Raw genomic sequence first — 17,777 nt, forward strand, 5'->3', positions numbered from 1 at the left:
CATCTGGCTTTTAACATAGATACTAGGGATTGTGCTCAGGTAACTACTCAAATGACTGAGCCAAACTTCCTTGTATTGCTTTGGTTTTGTTCCTTTGGTTGGTCTTAGACCAGGTCTCATTGTATTACTCAGCCTGGCCTAGAACTTAAGATCCCCCTGCCTCAGCTTCCCAAGTAGGATTATAGATGCATGCCACCAAACCTGAGTTTTCTGTTTTTGTTTGTTTTTTTAAAAGTAAGTGTAATGTTAAGCCTTACTGTAGCTCTGAATATCTATGTTTTAAAAATAGGATTCAGCATAATGATATGGTCTCTACTGTTTTTCAGGCCCTGGAGAGTGAATTTGTTTCCTGCCAGCTTCACCAATGGATTGATCTTATTTTTGGCTATAAGCAACAAGGACCGGAGGCAGTGCGAGCCCTCAATGTGTTTTATTACCTAACCTATGAAGGAGCTGTCAGCCTGAACTCAATAACTGACCCTGTATTGAGAGAGGTAAGTCCCTCTACTCAGAAGAATCCCAGTATTAGGAGTCTGCCAGCTGCATAGTGCTGATCTCATTTCTCTATCCTCCAAGTAACTGATAGAGACAGTGAAGCAGGACAAGTTGTCACTCAGTCACCTAGTGCGCACTTGAGTCTGGAGCTTTTTCCAAGTTAGTATGACTTAATGTTAAATGAGAGTTTTTACAGTTCGACCTTTCAAAGATTCACACTCATATTTTTAATAGTTATGGATTTAGAAGCTATTCACCTAGTTTGAAATATTAAGAAAATAGTCATTTACTCACTATATGATTGTGAGCATAAGTCAAAATGCACTAAAACATATTTTTAATTCATTAGTGCCTGCACATTTATGCAGAAGTTAATAGTGGGGTTGAAGTCTGAAACTTTGCTGTCATTATTCAATATTAAATAGTGATGTGCTTTATTTTTGGCAAGTATTTTCTGATAAAACACTAAAAACAGGGTCTTGGGAAATGCAGTGTTCACCCAAACTTCTGGAGAAAATTTTGCTTTTTTAGTTTGGTGTGTGTGTGTGTGTGTGTGTGTGTTTCCAATCTAGTTCCAACCCCCTAAATGTATTAGCTTTGTGTGAAAAACAATACAGTTGCACAGATACAACCTCAAAAACGAAAAGGTTTTAAAACAGATGGATACTTAAGGCAAGACACTGATTCATAGGGCAGGTGTCTATTTTGAAGGGTTCATTACTTGTGATGTGTAAGGTATCCTGTTTTCACTAGGACTTGATGCATTCCTGTCTAATTCTGTTATCTAGTTATGTTGAACATCCATAAGTACATAGTGAAATAAATAAGCATATGATCACTTGACTTATATACTAGATAAATGTTATTACATAAACAAAAGCACTGTATATTGGGGGTTTTTTTTGCCCTACGTTGTACATAGTTAGTTTCTGGTTTTTGTATTTTAAAAACTGGAGCCAGGCATCTGGGTTAGTTAACTCCCAGTGCTTTCAATCTCCTACTTTAGTGAACTGGGCACTAGAGATTGAGCCCAGGATCTTCCTCGTGGTAAGCATATGCTCTGCATCTGTGTGTGAACGTTCCTCCAGAGCGCCTTATCTAGAGGAACTGCCAACTTTATGGTTCAGAGCATCATAGGACCCTACATGACACTGAGGTTAAAGCAGCAATGCAATTTCATTCTCAGAATAGCACAGCAAAAATCAGGGTAGTCAGTATGTTCTAAGGGCAAGGGTGCTTGACTCTAAGCCTGGAACCCACATGGTAGAAGCAGAAAACCAATTCTCACAAGCTTTTCTTTGACTTCTACATAATATGTATGTGCTTATACATGTGTAAATAAACAGACTCTCTTTTCTTTTTTTAAAAGATTCATTTATTTACATAGTTTATGTATATGTGTATGGATGCCCGTATAACAGAAGATGGTATCATCAGACCCCATGATAGATGGTTGTGAGCTACCATGTAGTTGCTGAGAATTGAACTCAGAAGAGTAGTTAGTTCTCTTAACCACTGAGCCATCTCTCTAGCCCTCCTTTCTTTTTTAATAATATTTGCCATGTACTCCTTGGCCCTGTTATGTGCCAGTGATTCTGCAGCATTCAGCCTGTTTTTCCTTTCTCATATTCCCTTGTAATAATTCCCTATATAATCAGTTTATATCTTAACTTATACTCTAGAATTCTAGAATTGATTTTTATATCCTTTGGTTTTACTTATCATATCATATTATTTACATTGCTGTGTATAACCTGTATAGTTTGAATTTTAAAATTCATGCAGTTACTATAAACATGTAAAGCGAGATGCTTATCTTTAAAATCATCTCTTGGTGTGTCTGAAATGTCACTAGCTTTGCCTGTCTTGTTATTAAATCTGATGCCTTAATTCATATCACAATGATGGCTCTTAAACCATGTCTGTCACAGCTAGCCACCTGGCCATTTTGTCTTCATCTTAATCAGTGTGATTAGGTTTCTGCTTTCATTTTAAATTGACACCCCCCACCCCTACCAATAATTTCCAAAGAAGCTTACTAATTTTATATTTGCTATATTTATTTTTTTTAATTTATAGTGTATTCTAGAAGAATACTAGCACAACTCCCCATAGTAATGGAAATACTTGTCTCATTACAATATCATGGCCTAGACCTCATGTCCCCTTGAAGTGTGGCTGGTATATCTGAGGAACTGAATGTTCACGTAGGAGCATGTGACTAGCTGGGCCATGTTGACAGCAGCATCAAGAAGAATGCCATGTGCATCTTTGGTAGTAACCATGGTTTTGGACTAATTTCAGGACAGAAGATTAGAGAGTGAGACAACTGACTTGTCATGTCAGATCTTTTAAGCTGGGCATATGACATCAGACATTAGATGTATATTTGCAGACCTTGGGAATATAATTGAAATACAAGTGTAGGCTACATTGCAGACTTATATTTTAATAAAACAAATACATTATAACTTTAGATGAAGTGTCTTATAGTAAATAATTGTATGTAAAATTTTACCATTGTTGCCACTTTTAAGTGTACACTTGAGTGGTGTTAAGATTCACATAGAGCTGGGGGTGCAGCTCAGGGCAGAGCATCTGTTACCATGTGTTGGACTCTGGTCTCAATCTCCAGTGCAGAAAAAAAAAGGAAAATCATATTATTGTACAAACTATTACTACTGTCCATGTACAGAAAACTTTCCCCAAACTAGAACTTCCTTTGCATTAAATAAACAATAACTATCCTCTCTTCAGGTCCTAACAAGCATGATTCTGCATTATCTTTATACAGATTTGATTGTGCTAGGGGCCTCATCTGAGCAAGAACATATAATATTTGTCCCTTAGTGTCTGGTTTATTCTACTTTACATAGTATCTTTACATTTCATCCATCTTGTAGCTTCTGTAAGATTTCCTTCCCTCCTAGGGCTGAATAACATCCCCTTGAATGTACACACCATGTTTGTTAGGCTACTGTGACAACTAAGAGCTTTGGTGCACTAGCTGCATGCTATTCTTGAAATAAGAATATATTCTTGAAATAAGAATATATCCTTTAATTACTGAGCACTATAAATATACACATTTAATTTAAAAAAACTTTCTCCTAGGTCTAAGGTAAAATTTTTACTGGCTTTATTGAAATATAATTTATATGTGATACAATTTATTTGTTGGCAGTATACAGCTTAGTATATTCTTAACATATAAGCATCACCACATTTTACTTTAAAAACAGTTTTTGTCACTACAAAAGAAATCTTCATACCCATTAGCCATCTCTCTAAAGAGACAGCTACCCATTTTTATATGGGTAGATGTTCAACCATGTTTTATTGGAAAGATCCAAAAGAAGGATAGCATATCTCTGAGAAAGGAGAAAGAAACAAACTCCAGAGCACAGACAGAGATAAGCACTGAAAGGAGGGAATGATACTGTCTTAGCTGGAGTTGGATAGTGTTAGCAGTGTGCAAGGACCTGTGTAGTCAGTGTGTATGTGCAAGGTAGGGTTGCTCCTAGATTCGTTTGATGTGTTCTTATATGTGGGATGGGACAAACTTTATAGGACTATCTGGTGTAGAGATGGATGTTTACTTCCTTCCCATGTGTTTTTCTGTATTCTAAATGGCAGAAGAATAAATTGAGAAAAAGGATAAGCAAAAAAGGTGTGTGTGTGTGCGCGCGCGAGTGTGTGTAACTGCATATGCACAGATATATAAAGATGGGAACTCAGATGTATTATTTATGGTGAACTATATGAAAAGGATTATAGGTGGAGCTGATAAGGGGTGTTGATGAGATGGTGAAATGTAGGTCTAGGCTAACTCGAGGAGATAAAGGCGAGAAAGGACTGGAGAACTGGGAAATTCTGTCATTCGTTCTTTTGGCAAATACTTATCCTGTTGATAATACTGAAGATAAACAGCTGAGTAAGGGAAAATCCAGTTGGACTCACAGAGTCGAATTCAACAACACATACTGTAATTTCAGTTGTGATGTGTGCTGTGAAGAGAATAGTGATGGCTGAGGAGAAATAGGGTGGTAGGGAAGGATTTTAGAGAAGACGCTTATACACTGCCTGTTCATAAACCTGTTTCCTGCAAAACAGACACCCAGGGTTTAGCTTCCATTCCCATGGCCAGACATACTTATGAGCCCAGGCTAACCTTCAGTCAAGTCTTGCTATGGATCCTGCCAGTTGTACAGCTTCTGTAATTTATAGACTCACAGGCCACACCCATCTTCAAAATTGTGTTTTAATGAGGGGCTTTCACTTTCCTAATGCTTTCCCCTTATGTGTTTCCCTAACGCAAACATGTGTTTACATATTCACTTGACTTGCCTTGAGGGTTCCAGGTCTCTGTGAATACAAAATCCATTTTTATACCAGATCACTACCTGCAGCAGCTGTACTTGTACTTCCCTTTGTTCACTGCTGTACACTGAGTTTAGTTTCAAGCCTTTTCCTGTGCACATGGTCACCCACAGGCATGGATCTGCCTGATGCTTGGTGAAGTTCTACTTGGCTTCCAAGAGTTCCAGAGTGAATGGTTAATATATATAACATAGTAAGTGATCATAAAAATAATTTCTCTATAAAAAGAGCTCTAAAAGATAGAAGTGATAACCATGGGAAAAAGAAGAGTAATCAGTGAAACAGCCTGTAGCACATTAAACTTTTACGTTGTTTTTAATTTTTAGAAAACATCTGTGTTATCAATATAGAAGCTTCCACTTACATACATCACACACCAGAAAGGAGTATTCTGCAGTCAGATATGCTAATCTGTTTTCAGTTATCTCCTGACCCCAGCTAAGGTGTGAGTTCTTATCCTGAGCTAACTAATTGCACAACCCCTGTTCCACAACCCTCTCTTGTCGCTAGTTGTTCTGTATCTCAGTTTTAACCTAGTTCATTTTCAGGCCTCTTATGTATATCTTCTTTCATAGACAAGAGGCAAATAAAGAAAGCACGTCATTTTATGATTATTAATTTTGCTAAATTTAGGTTGTTTCAGTCAGTTCTTTTCCTTCCAACACAGTCTTATCACGGTTTCCAAAGGAGAGACTCTAGGATCTTTAAATGTGACCCAAAATTAATATTGGTACTTTAAAAAAATGTGTTTGTTTTTAAAATATTTACTCTACAAAATAACTGTCCTGTGTTGAAAGGCTTAATATACATGTTTTTCCCACTACTTTGAAGTATTTATAATTGTATTTGTAGCCATTGTTTTCCTGTTAAGCCTTTATTCCATACACTTACTTATCCAGAATTCACTTGTTAATTCACACGTAAGTGGTTTTTACTTGATCCCAATGTGGAAAGCTCAGTATCTAGCCCTTAGTAACCTTAGGAGATGGGTCACTGATGGAGTTTAACAGGTAAGAAATAACCGTTTTAAAACCATGTAGGACCAGTGAGGGTAAGGGTGCTTGTCACCAAACTAGATGACTTGACTTCACCCCCAGAACCTACATAATCAAAGGGTGTTGTTGTTTATTTGGCTTTGGTGTTTTGTTTTGGTGTTCAGGGATGGGATGAACGTGGTGGTGCAGTACTTGACCGGCATGTATGAGCCTTGGCTTCTATCACCAGCACCACACAATAAAAACGTCGAGTGGTTCTGATACTTGCTATATGTTTTTTCTGTCTCCATGCTCTCTTTTTATTCTCCTCCTCTTCTCCTCTCAAGCTATTGGTTCTCAATTCATGTTACTGTCTCCAGTTACCTGTGGCCTTTTTGTTCCCCTCCTGTTCTAACACAGGATTTGCTAGAACTAAATTATAAATAAATAAGTTTGTCTGACGAGAAAACCTGAGCCATAGTATTCAAAACAGTGTGTCTGGTAAAGGAATTAACATTTAGTGGAATTAACCACTTCTAGAAATGGACACAGTACATACAGACGATGTGATTCAAGTGTTGATTTAAGTCATAAGCCAAGGGGGGGGTCTGTGTCATATCAGGTCAGACACCTGATTATTAAGAACATAAGTTAATATGGATCCTGTCCTCATATCTTAATGAAAGAATTTCCAAATGTTTTATATATACTTATTTGAAATAAAGAGTATCTGGTTATAAAATGTGACACTGGAACTTAGTAGGTAACAGGTGAATAGCTTCATAATTTTGGAATGAAGAAAGTTGGAAGTCTAATATCAAAGCAAATAATCACAGAAATTGGCATGTTACTCACATGAGAAATGAAGTTTCTGTATATAATGAAAAGGTGTAAGAATAAATAATATACAAATGACAAAAGAGAAAACATATGCAAAATACTCTGTACTAGTATCCAAAAACAGTGATTGTTTTTTTTTTTTTGCCTAGTGGATTATTGAAGATTAAAAATTAATGAGAACCTCAAATATTGAGAGAATATGAGAAAATAGGCAAATTCATATATTTTATAAAGAAAAATAATTTGAATTTTATAGCAATCTATGCCAATTTTATAATATCCATGCATTACTTGCTTAGGACATTAATCAGAATGTTGGATTATATAATTACTCATAATTGCAAAGTAGTGCCTAAATGTGCAGCAGTGGCACACTGGTTGGCACCAGTAAATCCATATGGGGGAGGCTATAAGCATTGAAAATAGTGTCCTGCAGATTTATATGTCCTGCTATGGAAATATATTTTGCCACATTACAGGGAAACATCAATTTACGGAATAAAAATATAACTATATAAAAAATTCTGAAATTATGGACCTCAATATATTTACAGTCATTGTCTTTGGTCAGAGCCTTTCATTTGCCTTTTTCTATGTTCTAAACCTTCTTTTCCAGTTGGGGGATGGGGATGAGGATGCAAGACTTTCCTTTTTTGAAGGAAAGAAACAATTAACCTGCTTAGAAATCTTCACTGGGGAAGTGTGCGAGATGGGGTGTGTTTATAGCAATGGTAGGGTGTCTTCCAGCTTTGTGCTGCTTTCTCTCCATTCTCTGTGGTCAAGATGTGGTGCGCCACAAAGCCATCTTCATGTAAACATCAGAGACAACATGCTATTTTCTTTTGCCTGACTCAAATACAATTGACTCACTTTCAATCTCATTTTTTTGTTTTGTTTCATTATTTAAACTGCTAAACAGGAATTTTTTAAAGTGTAATTTTAAGCAATTTATTTTTTGTATCTCCTATAGTATTTGGCAGGGAAAAAGAGAGCAACTTTATATTTTTATAGAGACTATCTTAGATATATTACTAGTAATTATCATTTTGTCATGACTATCATTTTGTGAGACCACTTTTGGCCTAAGCTTTATGAATTATAAATCCTGGATTCAAATTCTATAGGGGAAGGGGAGAGAGAGAGAGAGAGAGAGAGAGAGAGAGAGAGAGAGAATATGAATATGAGAATGCGTGCATGAATACAAATTTACAAGAAGAGATTTGGAAATATATGTTTCAAAGCAATACATTTTAACGATTAAAATGACAAAGAATCCAGCAGTAAAGAATATGGAATGGAAAGCTTCTGCCTAGACCTAGGGCTTTGCTAACCAGCGCCATCCACGCTGCAGGGGTGCACTTTTAGAGATGATTCATTTGATTACAAATCTTTTCTTCTTTTTCCTTCTCAAACAACCCCTTCCAGTCAGTCTGATGTCAGGACTGGACAGTAAGCTTTGATAAAAAGGAGTAAGACACAGACATAGGCAGATTCTGGCCCTGTGTGGAGGCCTGGGCCACTGTGGGCTGTGGTAGAGGACCAGTTAGTGTGAGCAGAAACTTCTTCTTTCTCACCTTGCAGTTTACTGTGGCACTCACTACATTTCTTGTGGAAGTGCTATTTTCTTCTTTACTTTTTAAGGAAAGAGAGTGTCACTTGATAGGTGCTCAGAAATCAAAATTGATTTCCTTTTGAAAATAAATCCCAGCTCTATCTACTAAGAAAGATACAGAAGAAGAGAGAAAGCCAAGATATTACTCAGTTTAAAGAATTATCTACAACGGGTCTCACAGCATGAAAGTCAAGCCTGAACACTCCCTGAAGTCATGTTTAATGTCAGCGGTTGCTTTGGCCTCTTCCAGATTTATCCTTCCAAGGGCTGTTTTAGCAACTCATAATCACTCTGAGAAGGTCTGTTTTCCTAAAGAAGCAGCAGCCGTGTTTAAGTTTACGTGACCCCGGTTTCATGACAGCAGTAGCAAATCAGATATCTTATCCGAGGAAAAGCATTTTTGGCTTAGAATTCCATCACTCTCCTGGTGGGAGTCAGCCTCTGCTCAGCTCAGCACTGCTGCAGAACACTGGCAGTGAATCTTTCAGAAAGCATAAACACAATTGGTATTTATAGCTTTGTTAACATTTGTTGAATAAGTTGTGGGAGTGGTCTGTAAGCCCATCTTAAGCAGGTGGGGCAGGAATCTTTGTTGTGACTGTAGTGAGATTTAAGGCCAGGACAACAGGATTACAGTGGTTGCAGCAATACAGTAAATTGGGAGTATGGATGCCCTGGGTTAGGTTCACGCAGCTACAACTCACAGAAACAGTCCTGAGGTATCACTGGCCAGAAGTGTGTTGCCCAGATGGTGTATTTGACACAGTGCAGGGCAGAGACTGTTCAAAGAAGTAGCCAAATGGACGGCCAGGATTCGTCAAGTTTTAATTGAAAACCTACATTAAAAAACACTGACATTTTGCCAGACTTCCTTGTACATCAAGACCATAATAATAGACGAAAGTTTCCCTCCAGTGGCTAACTGAGCATCAGAGTTGTCATTACTGCTCAGCTTTGTGCTCCACTCAGCTGAGGGCTAAGGAAGTAGCTGAATTATGAAGCAGACAATAGAAAGCAGAAAATGTGTGTTTTCATGCTTTGTTGTGTTTTTAATCCTCATCAACATTTCAGGAACCCCGAGCTTCTGTCCTTCTCCTCATAAAGGAAACCACTTCCTTCAGACCATCTCCACTTTAACACTGTTACTCAGTTTTATTCACTAAAGGAAGCTTTTAGAAAGATTAAAAAGAAAACGATGGCACAGGATTTGAAAAAATCTACATAAAATTATTTGACACTATGTCAAACTTTCTATAATAGATTAATTTCTAGTAAGATACAGACGTTTGCTTAGAATGCAAAGAAGCCAATAAAATTCCCAGTATTGGGGAAACTCTTGACTCAAAGACACATCTTTAAGATGTTCAGTAAACTACATTATACATGATTTTGTTGCCCTTCCTCTGTGTCCCTGATAGTACTGTGTGTTTCTTAAGCTTTAAGTTAGGCAGCATGCAGTCAAACTCCTTGTCAATCCTACTTTGTGTTTGACACAGGGGTGCTCACAGATATTTGGGGGAAATAGACTGGGGTTTTCCTACCAAATGAACATCTGACTCATTCTCTGCAAATCCCCCTAACATGGTATATGTATGCATAGTTGTTGGGTTCTGAGAAATAACTCACCTTTTAAGTGCAATCTAGCTCCACTCAGATGCCCTGTTATTTGTTAAGAACTTACCGTGTGTTCATTGTGCTTGCTTTTGGCCTTGGCCACTTCTTTGAAGATATTCCACTTATTTTCTTAGGCAGGCGCCTTTATCTCCTGGCTTCCAGTAGCCAGAGATGGAGGTGTTTTGAATGAGCACATCAGCGTTCTAGTCCGAGATACTGTTTGAAATTATCCATGAGCGCTGGGCCGCTGAGCGTTACTGAATGACATTTGTTTCTCTTGGTTGTATCTGCCCTGACTAGCTGGTTTCTTTCAGATTGGCAGCTAGGATTATGCTGTAGTAGATGGACAGCTACAAGAACTGGAGCCTAGCACGTCTGGGCTGGGCCTCAGCTGAATGTGGCTGGAATGTATGGGCTCAGTTCTAAGGCATTAGTAGGATAATCTGCAGCTTTCCACAAATGACAGCTTCTTCATGCTCTTGCGTCTTCTCCATTAGCACCATTTGAGCAGAACTGTTGGTAAAAATACTTCTTTCTCTCCTTAAATGTGCCTCTATCCAGTCTTCTCATCATGCACTTATTTTTAGGAGAGTTTCTTTTCTTTAGCATGATGCTGTTTTGAACTTTATAGCATTATGACATGTATATATACACCTCCAGCTATCTGATATATTTTTAGTGTTGTTTGGAGAAAAACATTGTTTATGTTTAAAAATGTCATGCTTCCTAGCTGTTAATATTTAGTTGATCTTAAACAATGCTAAAATATGAGAAGAACACCCTTCTTGTAATCAAACAGAAATAAGTTAGGAAGCAAGTTTTATATATCAAAATGAACCTTGTTTGCAAGGTCTGTGTGTTCAAGAGTTTTTGACTGCCTTATCAACTGAAATTCTTAGATTGTAAAAATATATTTTTAAGTGTTACATTAGTGGATAAAATAAACTTCATAAAATATCTCAAACTCTGGCAGACCTTTCTTTAGATTTCTTAGACTTGTTTTATATTTCCTTGTTGTTTACTTTACAAATTATCTATCCTTTTTTACAATATCAAATATAATAGTGAAGGAAGTATGTTTTATCTTACAAATCTTTTTATCCTACTATCTCCTACTATCTTCTGCTGCTAGTTTAGTATGTATGTTCTAAATTGAATATTAAGATGTTCTATATGTATCTGTGTCCTCACGTGTAGCACATGTGACAATGTGTGTTACCTATGTATAAGTACATATCTGTGTATAAGTACATATTTTTTATTTACATAAAGTCATACACACTTTAAGTATACTATAAGTGGCTAGATTCCCACCACCACCCTTTTGGTATTGTTGAGACAGAATTTCTCTGTGTAACAGTTCTGGCTGTCCTGTAACTCACTATGCAGACCAGGCTATCTTAAACTCAAAAATATCTTCCTGCCTCTACCTCCTGAGTGTTGGAGTTAAAGGTGTGTGCCACTACTGCCAGCATGGCTAGAGTATTTTATCTGTATAGTTTAGACTGGTTCTCCCGTAGGATACATTCAGCTCAACTCACTTTGTTGTTTATTTTCATTTGCTTGTTTTGAGACAATGTCTCACTATGGAGCTCTGTTGGCCTGGAGTTCACCTTGTAGACCAGGCTGAACTCACAGAGATTCTCCTGTTTCTGCCTCATGAGTGCTGGGATTAAAGGCATATACCACTGCTTCCAGAAACTCACTTATTTTAATGGCTAAATAGTGTTTCATTATCATCATTAACTTAGGTTTTGTTTTTGTTTTTGTTTTTAACTTTTTACTGTTCTAAGAGTTCTATAGCAAACAATTTTATATCTAAATATTTTTGTCTCCATGTGACCCTTTTTATGAATATTCACAAAAATAGAATCCATAACTCTATTTATAAACATAAAAATCCAACTCCTAAATTTTTACATATTTTTCTCTATGTCTAATTTTGCAAAGTTATAAAAAGGCTGTCTTTTTAAAATAAAACAGAATCATTTATGCTCAATTTTACTTTTTTTATGGTTTTCCTCTTTTATGTGTATTACTTGCATATTAACTATTCTATGTTCTATTGTAGCCTCACGTTAAAAAAAAAAATTACATTTCCCCTTACTCCCTGAAAGGTTGTTTTGATTTTTACAATTACACTGTCTGGTGTTTGAATTCTATTTTTCATTAGCAGAGTATTTCTGAGTCACTTAGAATTTGCATTTGAGTTAGGCTTTAACTGTTTTAAAATGTTTTGTTGCTCAGCTCTGGAGCTCAGACTTACATCCTCACACACTAGGCATTCCATTGAGCTACATCCCAGCCTTTCATTTTTAATTAGTGAGCTTACTCCACTGACTACTAAAAAGTAACTGTGTTTCTTTCCTTTGATTAAGGGAGGCAGTCTCGTTTATAAATGCTTTTAACTGACACTCTCCTGTTTGTTTGTTTCTTAACCACTAGAAATGTTATCCAAATAAGTGTATGTATATTATGAAGACAATTTCTTCCTTAGGGATTTTCATCTCATTTTCATGGCATTTTATATGAACACTTTTTTGGCCTTTGTAGTTGTTGCTATTGAGATTTTCACCCTTTAAGAATGAAATGCAAAGTTAAATATACAATGACTCCATTTTCATTTGGTTGTATCCATGGGATATCAAAGCTAGTTTTTCAGCAGTGGATCTGGAGAGTATGAGGCCCATCAGCTACCTGTTTAGATGCAGAGTAAGAACAACAACCACTTCTCTGGTTTGAATTCAAATATGGGGAGGGAAAGAGAAACTTTGCTTAAGTAATGGGGTGCCATGGACCACATCTGATGGTTCAAGTGTGACTCTATGACTGAGAAAAACAATAAATCTTAATTATGGAGTCCTGTGAATCATTCCTTGACAGTAAAGTAGAGTAGAACCCTACCAACTTTTCAGAGCCTAGGTTTGGTAAAGTTAAAAAAATTAAATATATTGATGAAAGTCTTTTTAAGTACATTATTTGGTTTCTGTTGCCCTTTCCTAATTTTATAGTGCTTTGGGGTGCAAAAAATATAGGGCATAAAACAGTGTCCATGCTGTGTGCTTTACAAGGAGCATACGACACCCAAATGGTCAACTTATTTCTGTCCTAACCCCCACCTCAAATACAAGTCTACATTATTGTTGGTTACTGAGTGCTGTGCTGAGCTAACTTGTTTTCTTATCTAAACTAAAAAGCTTAATTCAGAGACTAAGACAGTCTTTTTTTTTTTATGGTGATACACCTTTATTTTTTTAAATTTTTTCTCAAATCATAATTAATTCACACAGGGTTATAAACACAGAAAGGCAGGATGTGGGGAAGGGAATGACACTGGAGTGTGGGTGTTCAGGGGGAATACAGATATCTTCAGAACCGAGTATCGGCTGGATGAAGGTTCAGAGGACTAGTCACTATGACTCTGCCTATGACTCGCTTGTCCTTATCTAAGTTGGTATTGTCTGCCAAGGCTACCTATTTACAAGGTCTATTCTTGGTCTGAAGTATTCAGCATCCCTAGTCATCAGGGAAATGCAAATGAAAACAACACTGAGATTCCACCTCACACCAGTCAGAATGGCTAAGATCAAAAACACAGGTGACAGCACATGTTGGCGAGGATGTGGAGAAAGAGGAACACTCCTCCACTGTTGGTGGGCTTGTAAACTGGTACAACCACTATGGAAGGCAGTCTGGTGGTATCTCAGAAAATTGGACATACCATTACCTGAGGACCCAGCTATTCCACTCCTGGGCATATACCCAAAAGACGTTTCAACATACAACAGGGACACATGCTCCACCATGTTCATAGCAGCCTTATTTATAATAGCCAGAAGTTGGAAAGAACCCAGATGCCCTTCAACAGAAGAATGGATGCAGAAAATATGGTACATTTATATAATGGAGTACTACTCAGCTATTAAAAACAATGAGTTCACGAAATTCCTAGGCAAATGGATGGAGCTGGAAAATATCATCTTGAGTGAGGTGACCCAATCTCAAAAGAACATACATGGTATGCACTCACTGATAAGTGGATATTAGCCCAAAAGCTCACAATTTCTAAGAAACTATGTATAGACCACATAAAATTCACATAGAAGAAGGAAGACCAAAGTGTGAATGCTTTGGTCCTTTCTAGAAGGAGTATCAAAAGTTTCAACCAGAGCTCCCAAAGTCTAAACTGCCAACCAGAGAGCACAAAGGGAGGGACTCATGCACCTGTATAGGGAATTGAGGGTGACCTTGTTAGACTTCAGTGAAAGTGGAGGGCCATGGTCCCCGAAAGTTTGGATCCCCTACTGTGTGGGAATTTGAGAGCAGGGAGATGGGACTGGGAAGATGTTTGGAGCACACCCTCACAAAAATTAGGAGGAGGGGGTATGGGATAAGGGGTTTTGGGGGAGAATGGGAGAGGAGATAACATTGAAAGGTAAATTTGTATAATCTCCAATAAAAAAACCCACACAGATAAAGGGTCTAAAAAAAAAAAGAGAGGGAGAGAGTTTACTTATTTTAAATTAATTTCAAAAGTTTCTAGGAGTTGCTAATTGGCTAAGATCCTATTTTAAGCTCTCCATAAAAGAATTTAAGTCTCTGTTCAATATTCTCAAGAGAGAGATAAACCCTAATTTTCCTCAACAAAAGAAAGGTAATCTCACAAAAAGTAGAAGAAGCTATTACTAATCGATATATAATATAGTCTGATTAGTTGTCAGCGGTGCTATAACAGTCCTTTGACAAAAGATTATTAATATAGATTTATATATCCTTAAATAGGGTCTTCATGACTCTCTGAGTGTGGAAGGAGCGACTGTTGGCGCTTCTGCCCTGATTTTATAAGAACTCTGAAAAATTGGCTTTAAAAACAAAAGAGGGGGAACGATATCCCCTCAGAAGGAGTCCCCCTGAAATACTCTCCATCATGCCTTGTTCACTTTTATCTCTCTAAAGCTGAAAGCTCATGGCAAATCCGCTGCTGACTGCCTCTGGCACCACCAAGACCAACAAAACTTTGCCACAGATATGGGGAAGGACCCTCTTACCATTAAAGGGAATGGTCCAGACCCAGTTCCCTTACGGGGCCAAGGACTGATATGCCTGTCCGATACCCCAGAAGGCACAGCTAACCGGCTACCAAAAAGATTAATGAAAAAAATAGATGCCCCCACAAAGCCAGGCCCAACCATAAATACGATGAATAACAATTTACATCCAGGGAAGAGAAATCTCCCTGAGAATCCCCTTCTAAGACAGTCTTAAGCAAAACCCAAATGCATTGTTGCTAGGTTAACACCCTTACCTTTCTTGTCTCTGAGTGTATAGATATGTATATATAGTTGCTTTCTATATAGCTATAAAATCATTCAAGTATGCAAGAGTTGGCACAATCACAATATGAATGAGCAGCTTGTTAAACATGGCTTCATCACATATCCATTTGGAGATCCATTAATAAGGTCTGCAGGTAATATTTGAGATGCTGTTTATAAATTATGTGGCTTTACTGGAATATCTCAAGGTATTTTCATGATCTTTTTATTATATATTTCAACATCTGGAATGATGCTTGGTGGATTCGAGTTTTATTACAGAAAGTAATAACAAACTATTTACAGAAATAATTGGGAATTGGTGAACAAGAATATTACATGATAACCTAAGCTTTGGGCTGCACTGCACTCGTTATAGTGTATCTCTTAGCTGTATCTCTCCTGGATTAAGGTGATGTCTGTGGCCATTCAGTCAGTAAACATTTACTGTACACCTTCTGTATATAACCTTGTAGAATATAGAAGGAAACTCACAGAGTCAGGAAATGGAAAGAAAGAAAAAAAACAATAACAGAAAATATGTAAGGATTTCAAGGCAAATGACACAGGGCACATTAGAGAATGTGAGAGGATGCTGGCAGGAGCAAGACCACTGTCTTACTATTTCTCTTACTGGGGGGAAGTTTTTTATTAAACCCAAAAAGATATTAGGTTCCATCCTTTATATATTTGCTGCAATAACATCACTCACTTGTGAATGGCTTACTATACCTACTACCATTCTAAATGTTTGTATCTGTCACTTAATCCTCAGAGCATCTCAATAAGAACCTAGAACTGTTAGGACAGGTTTTCAGTGAGGAAATTAAAACGCCAAAGGTTTAAAAACTCCCTACATCACTCAGCTAATACATGAATGTTGAGATTTGAGCCAAACCCATCTAATTCTGTGGTCTGCATGTCTCCCTGGACTCTGCTCTTAGTTGGTGATCAGGAATGTGGACAGCAGGACTTCAGTTAGGAAGTCACATCAAAGTAACCACTTAGAAACTGAACGTCTTGCAAGTTGAGATTGCTCAACTTCTCAGAAAAACATAAGGACTGCTGCTATTGCTTAGAATTTTGAATATTGTAATGTATTTCCATTTTTTATATAGTCTTAAAGCTAAAAATTTAAATTTCTAACAGACAAGGATACTGTATTTTCAATGACTCAGTCTAGCTCATTACCTAGACTAACTCCATTTGAGTTAGTGCACAAAAGGAAATTTGAAGTAATACGTTAGTTTATACATAGGAATGAAGTTGGTAAAGGATCCAGAATCAAAAGGAGGACAGATCTAATGTAAAACCTATGAAGCTACAGAAGAAAATGCAGAAACAGTTGTGGCCAACACAAATAACTACTACAGGGGTAGAGATGAATGAAAATGGCAGGTGCATTTTAAAATGATAGGCAGAGTTAGACTTGTTGGCTGACACAGGATGCAACTATACAACTTGAAGATCAGTTATAACAAAGCATTTCTAGGTTATTGCTGCATTTGAAAAGACCCTTTCTACTTTTTTGTTTCCCAAAAGCTTAAGGTTAAGCTTAAGGCTTGGCCTTGGGTTCCTTTGTGTATGTTTCTTGTGAGTTCTTGATGCTTGACCAGTGAGTGGTTTCAGTCTGTGGTCCAAAGCTCTGAGCCTCTCACACACACACCCCAATACAGTTTTCTATACATTGAGTTTTATGTAAGATTTCAGAGAGTGGGGAAGGGAGAGGAAGAGCACACACACAAAACAACAAAACCAAGACAGGTGACTTTTTGGATGAATGACACCCAAGTCAGTACCTCCCATCTCTCATCTCAGAGCTTGGCTTGGGCTTTCTTTTGCATATTAGACTAGAGATTCCATGAGTTTGACAAAAATTACTACCTATCTTTCTCCTGTCAGACTAGTTCTTCCCCTACGTCTGTTTATTGCTTTGCTATTATCTGAAACTGTAAGCTGTAACAAAGTGAGATAGTTTTGTCTTACTTCATTGCTCAAAGTCATCAGTCTCTATTCTTATTGATTTTTTAGGAAGTAATTCTCTACTCATCCCTTTTTGTCACATAGCTTCTTCTTCAGGATTAAAGTGCCCAACTCCACTTCCAACTGCTCCCTAAACTTCTGAAAAGATCAGTCTGTCTGTGGACTCTTAGCCCAAAAATACACTTCAAAATTCAAGCCATGTTTCAGTTTTCTAGAATTCTAGCCACCATTATGGGCCCTCACAAAGACCCAAAAGGTTTCTCCCATACCTCTTTCAGCTGTATTGAGGGGCCATGCTGAATCCCAAACTTTGTAACAACACTTCTATTTGATTTAGTGCTTTGTAGTACAAATGTGCTGAGTACGATGACTGTTCCATACACATCATCTCTTCATTTTCCAAACAGTTCTGTGAACGAGGTACTATGAGTGTCTCTGTTTTCCAGAAGGGGAACAGATTAATCTATTTGTTCAAAGTCAGACAAAAATGATAAGTTCAGAGAACTGAAGCAATGTGCTCTCTCTCTCTCTCTCTCTCTCTCTCTCTCTCTCTCTCTCTCTCTC

At 37.4% G+C, this 17,777-nt stretch overlaps 1 protein-coding gene across 1 annotated transcript in view; it reads left to right on the top strand.

Moving 5' to 3' along the window:
• Positions 1 to 326: 326 nt before the first annotated feature.
• Positions 327 to 17,777, top strand: part of LOC114609023 (lipopolysaccharide-responsive and beige-like anchor protein) — a gene marked incomplete at its 5' end in the record, with an annotated part of 68,275 nt that continues 50,824 nt past the window's right edge. The window contains one exon of the mRNA XM_028753227.1: positions 327 to 494. Within this exon, the coding sequence (XP_028609060.1) occupies positions 327 to 494 (168 nt within the window). The remainder of the gene's footprint in view (positions 495 to 17,777) is intronic.

The sequence above is a fragment of the Grammomys surdaster genome, unplaced genomic scaffold (genome assembly GCF_004785775.1).
Source record: "Grammomys surdaster isolate TR1022 unplaced genomic scaffold, NIH_TR_1.0 125946, whole genome shotgun sequence".
Taxonomy (NCBI): Eukaryota; Metazoa; Chordata; class Mammalia; order Rodentia; family Muridae; genus Grammomys; species Grammomys surdaster.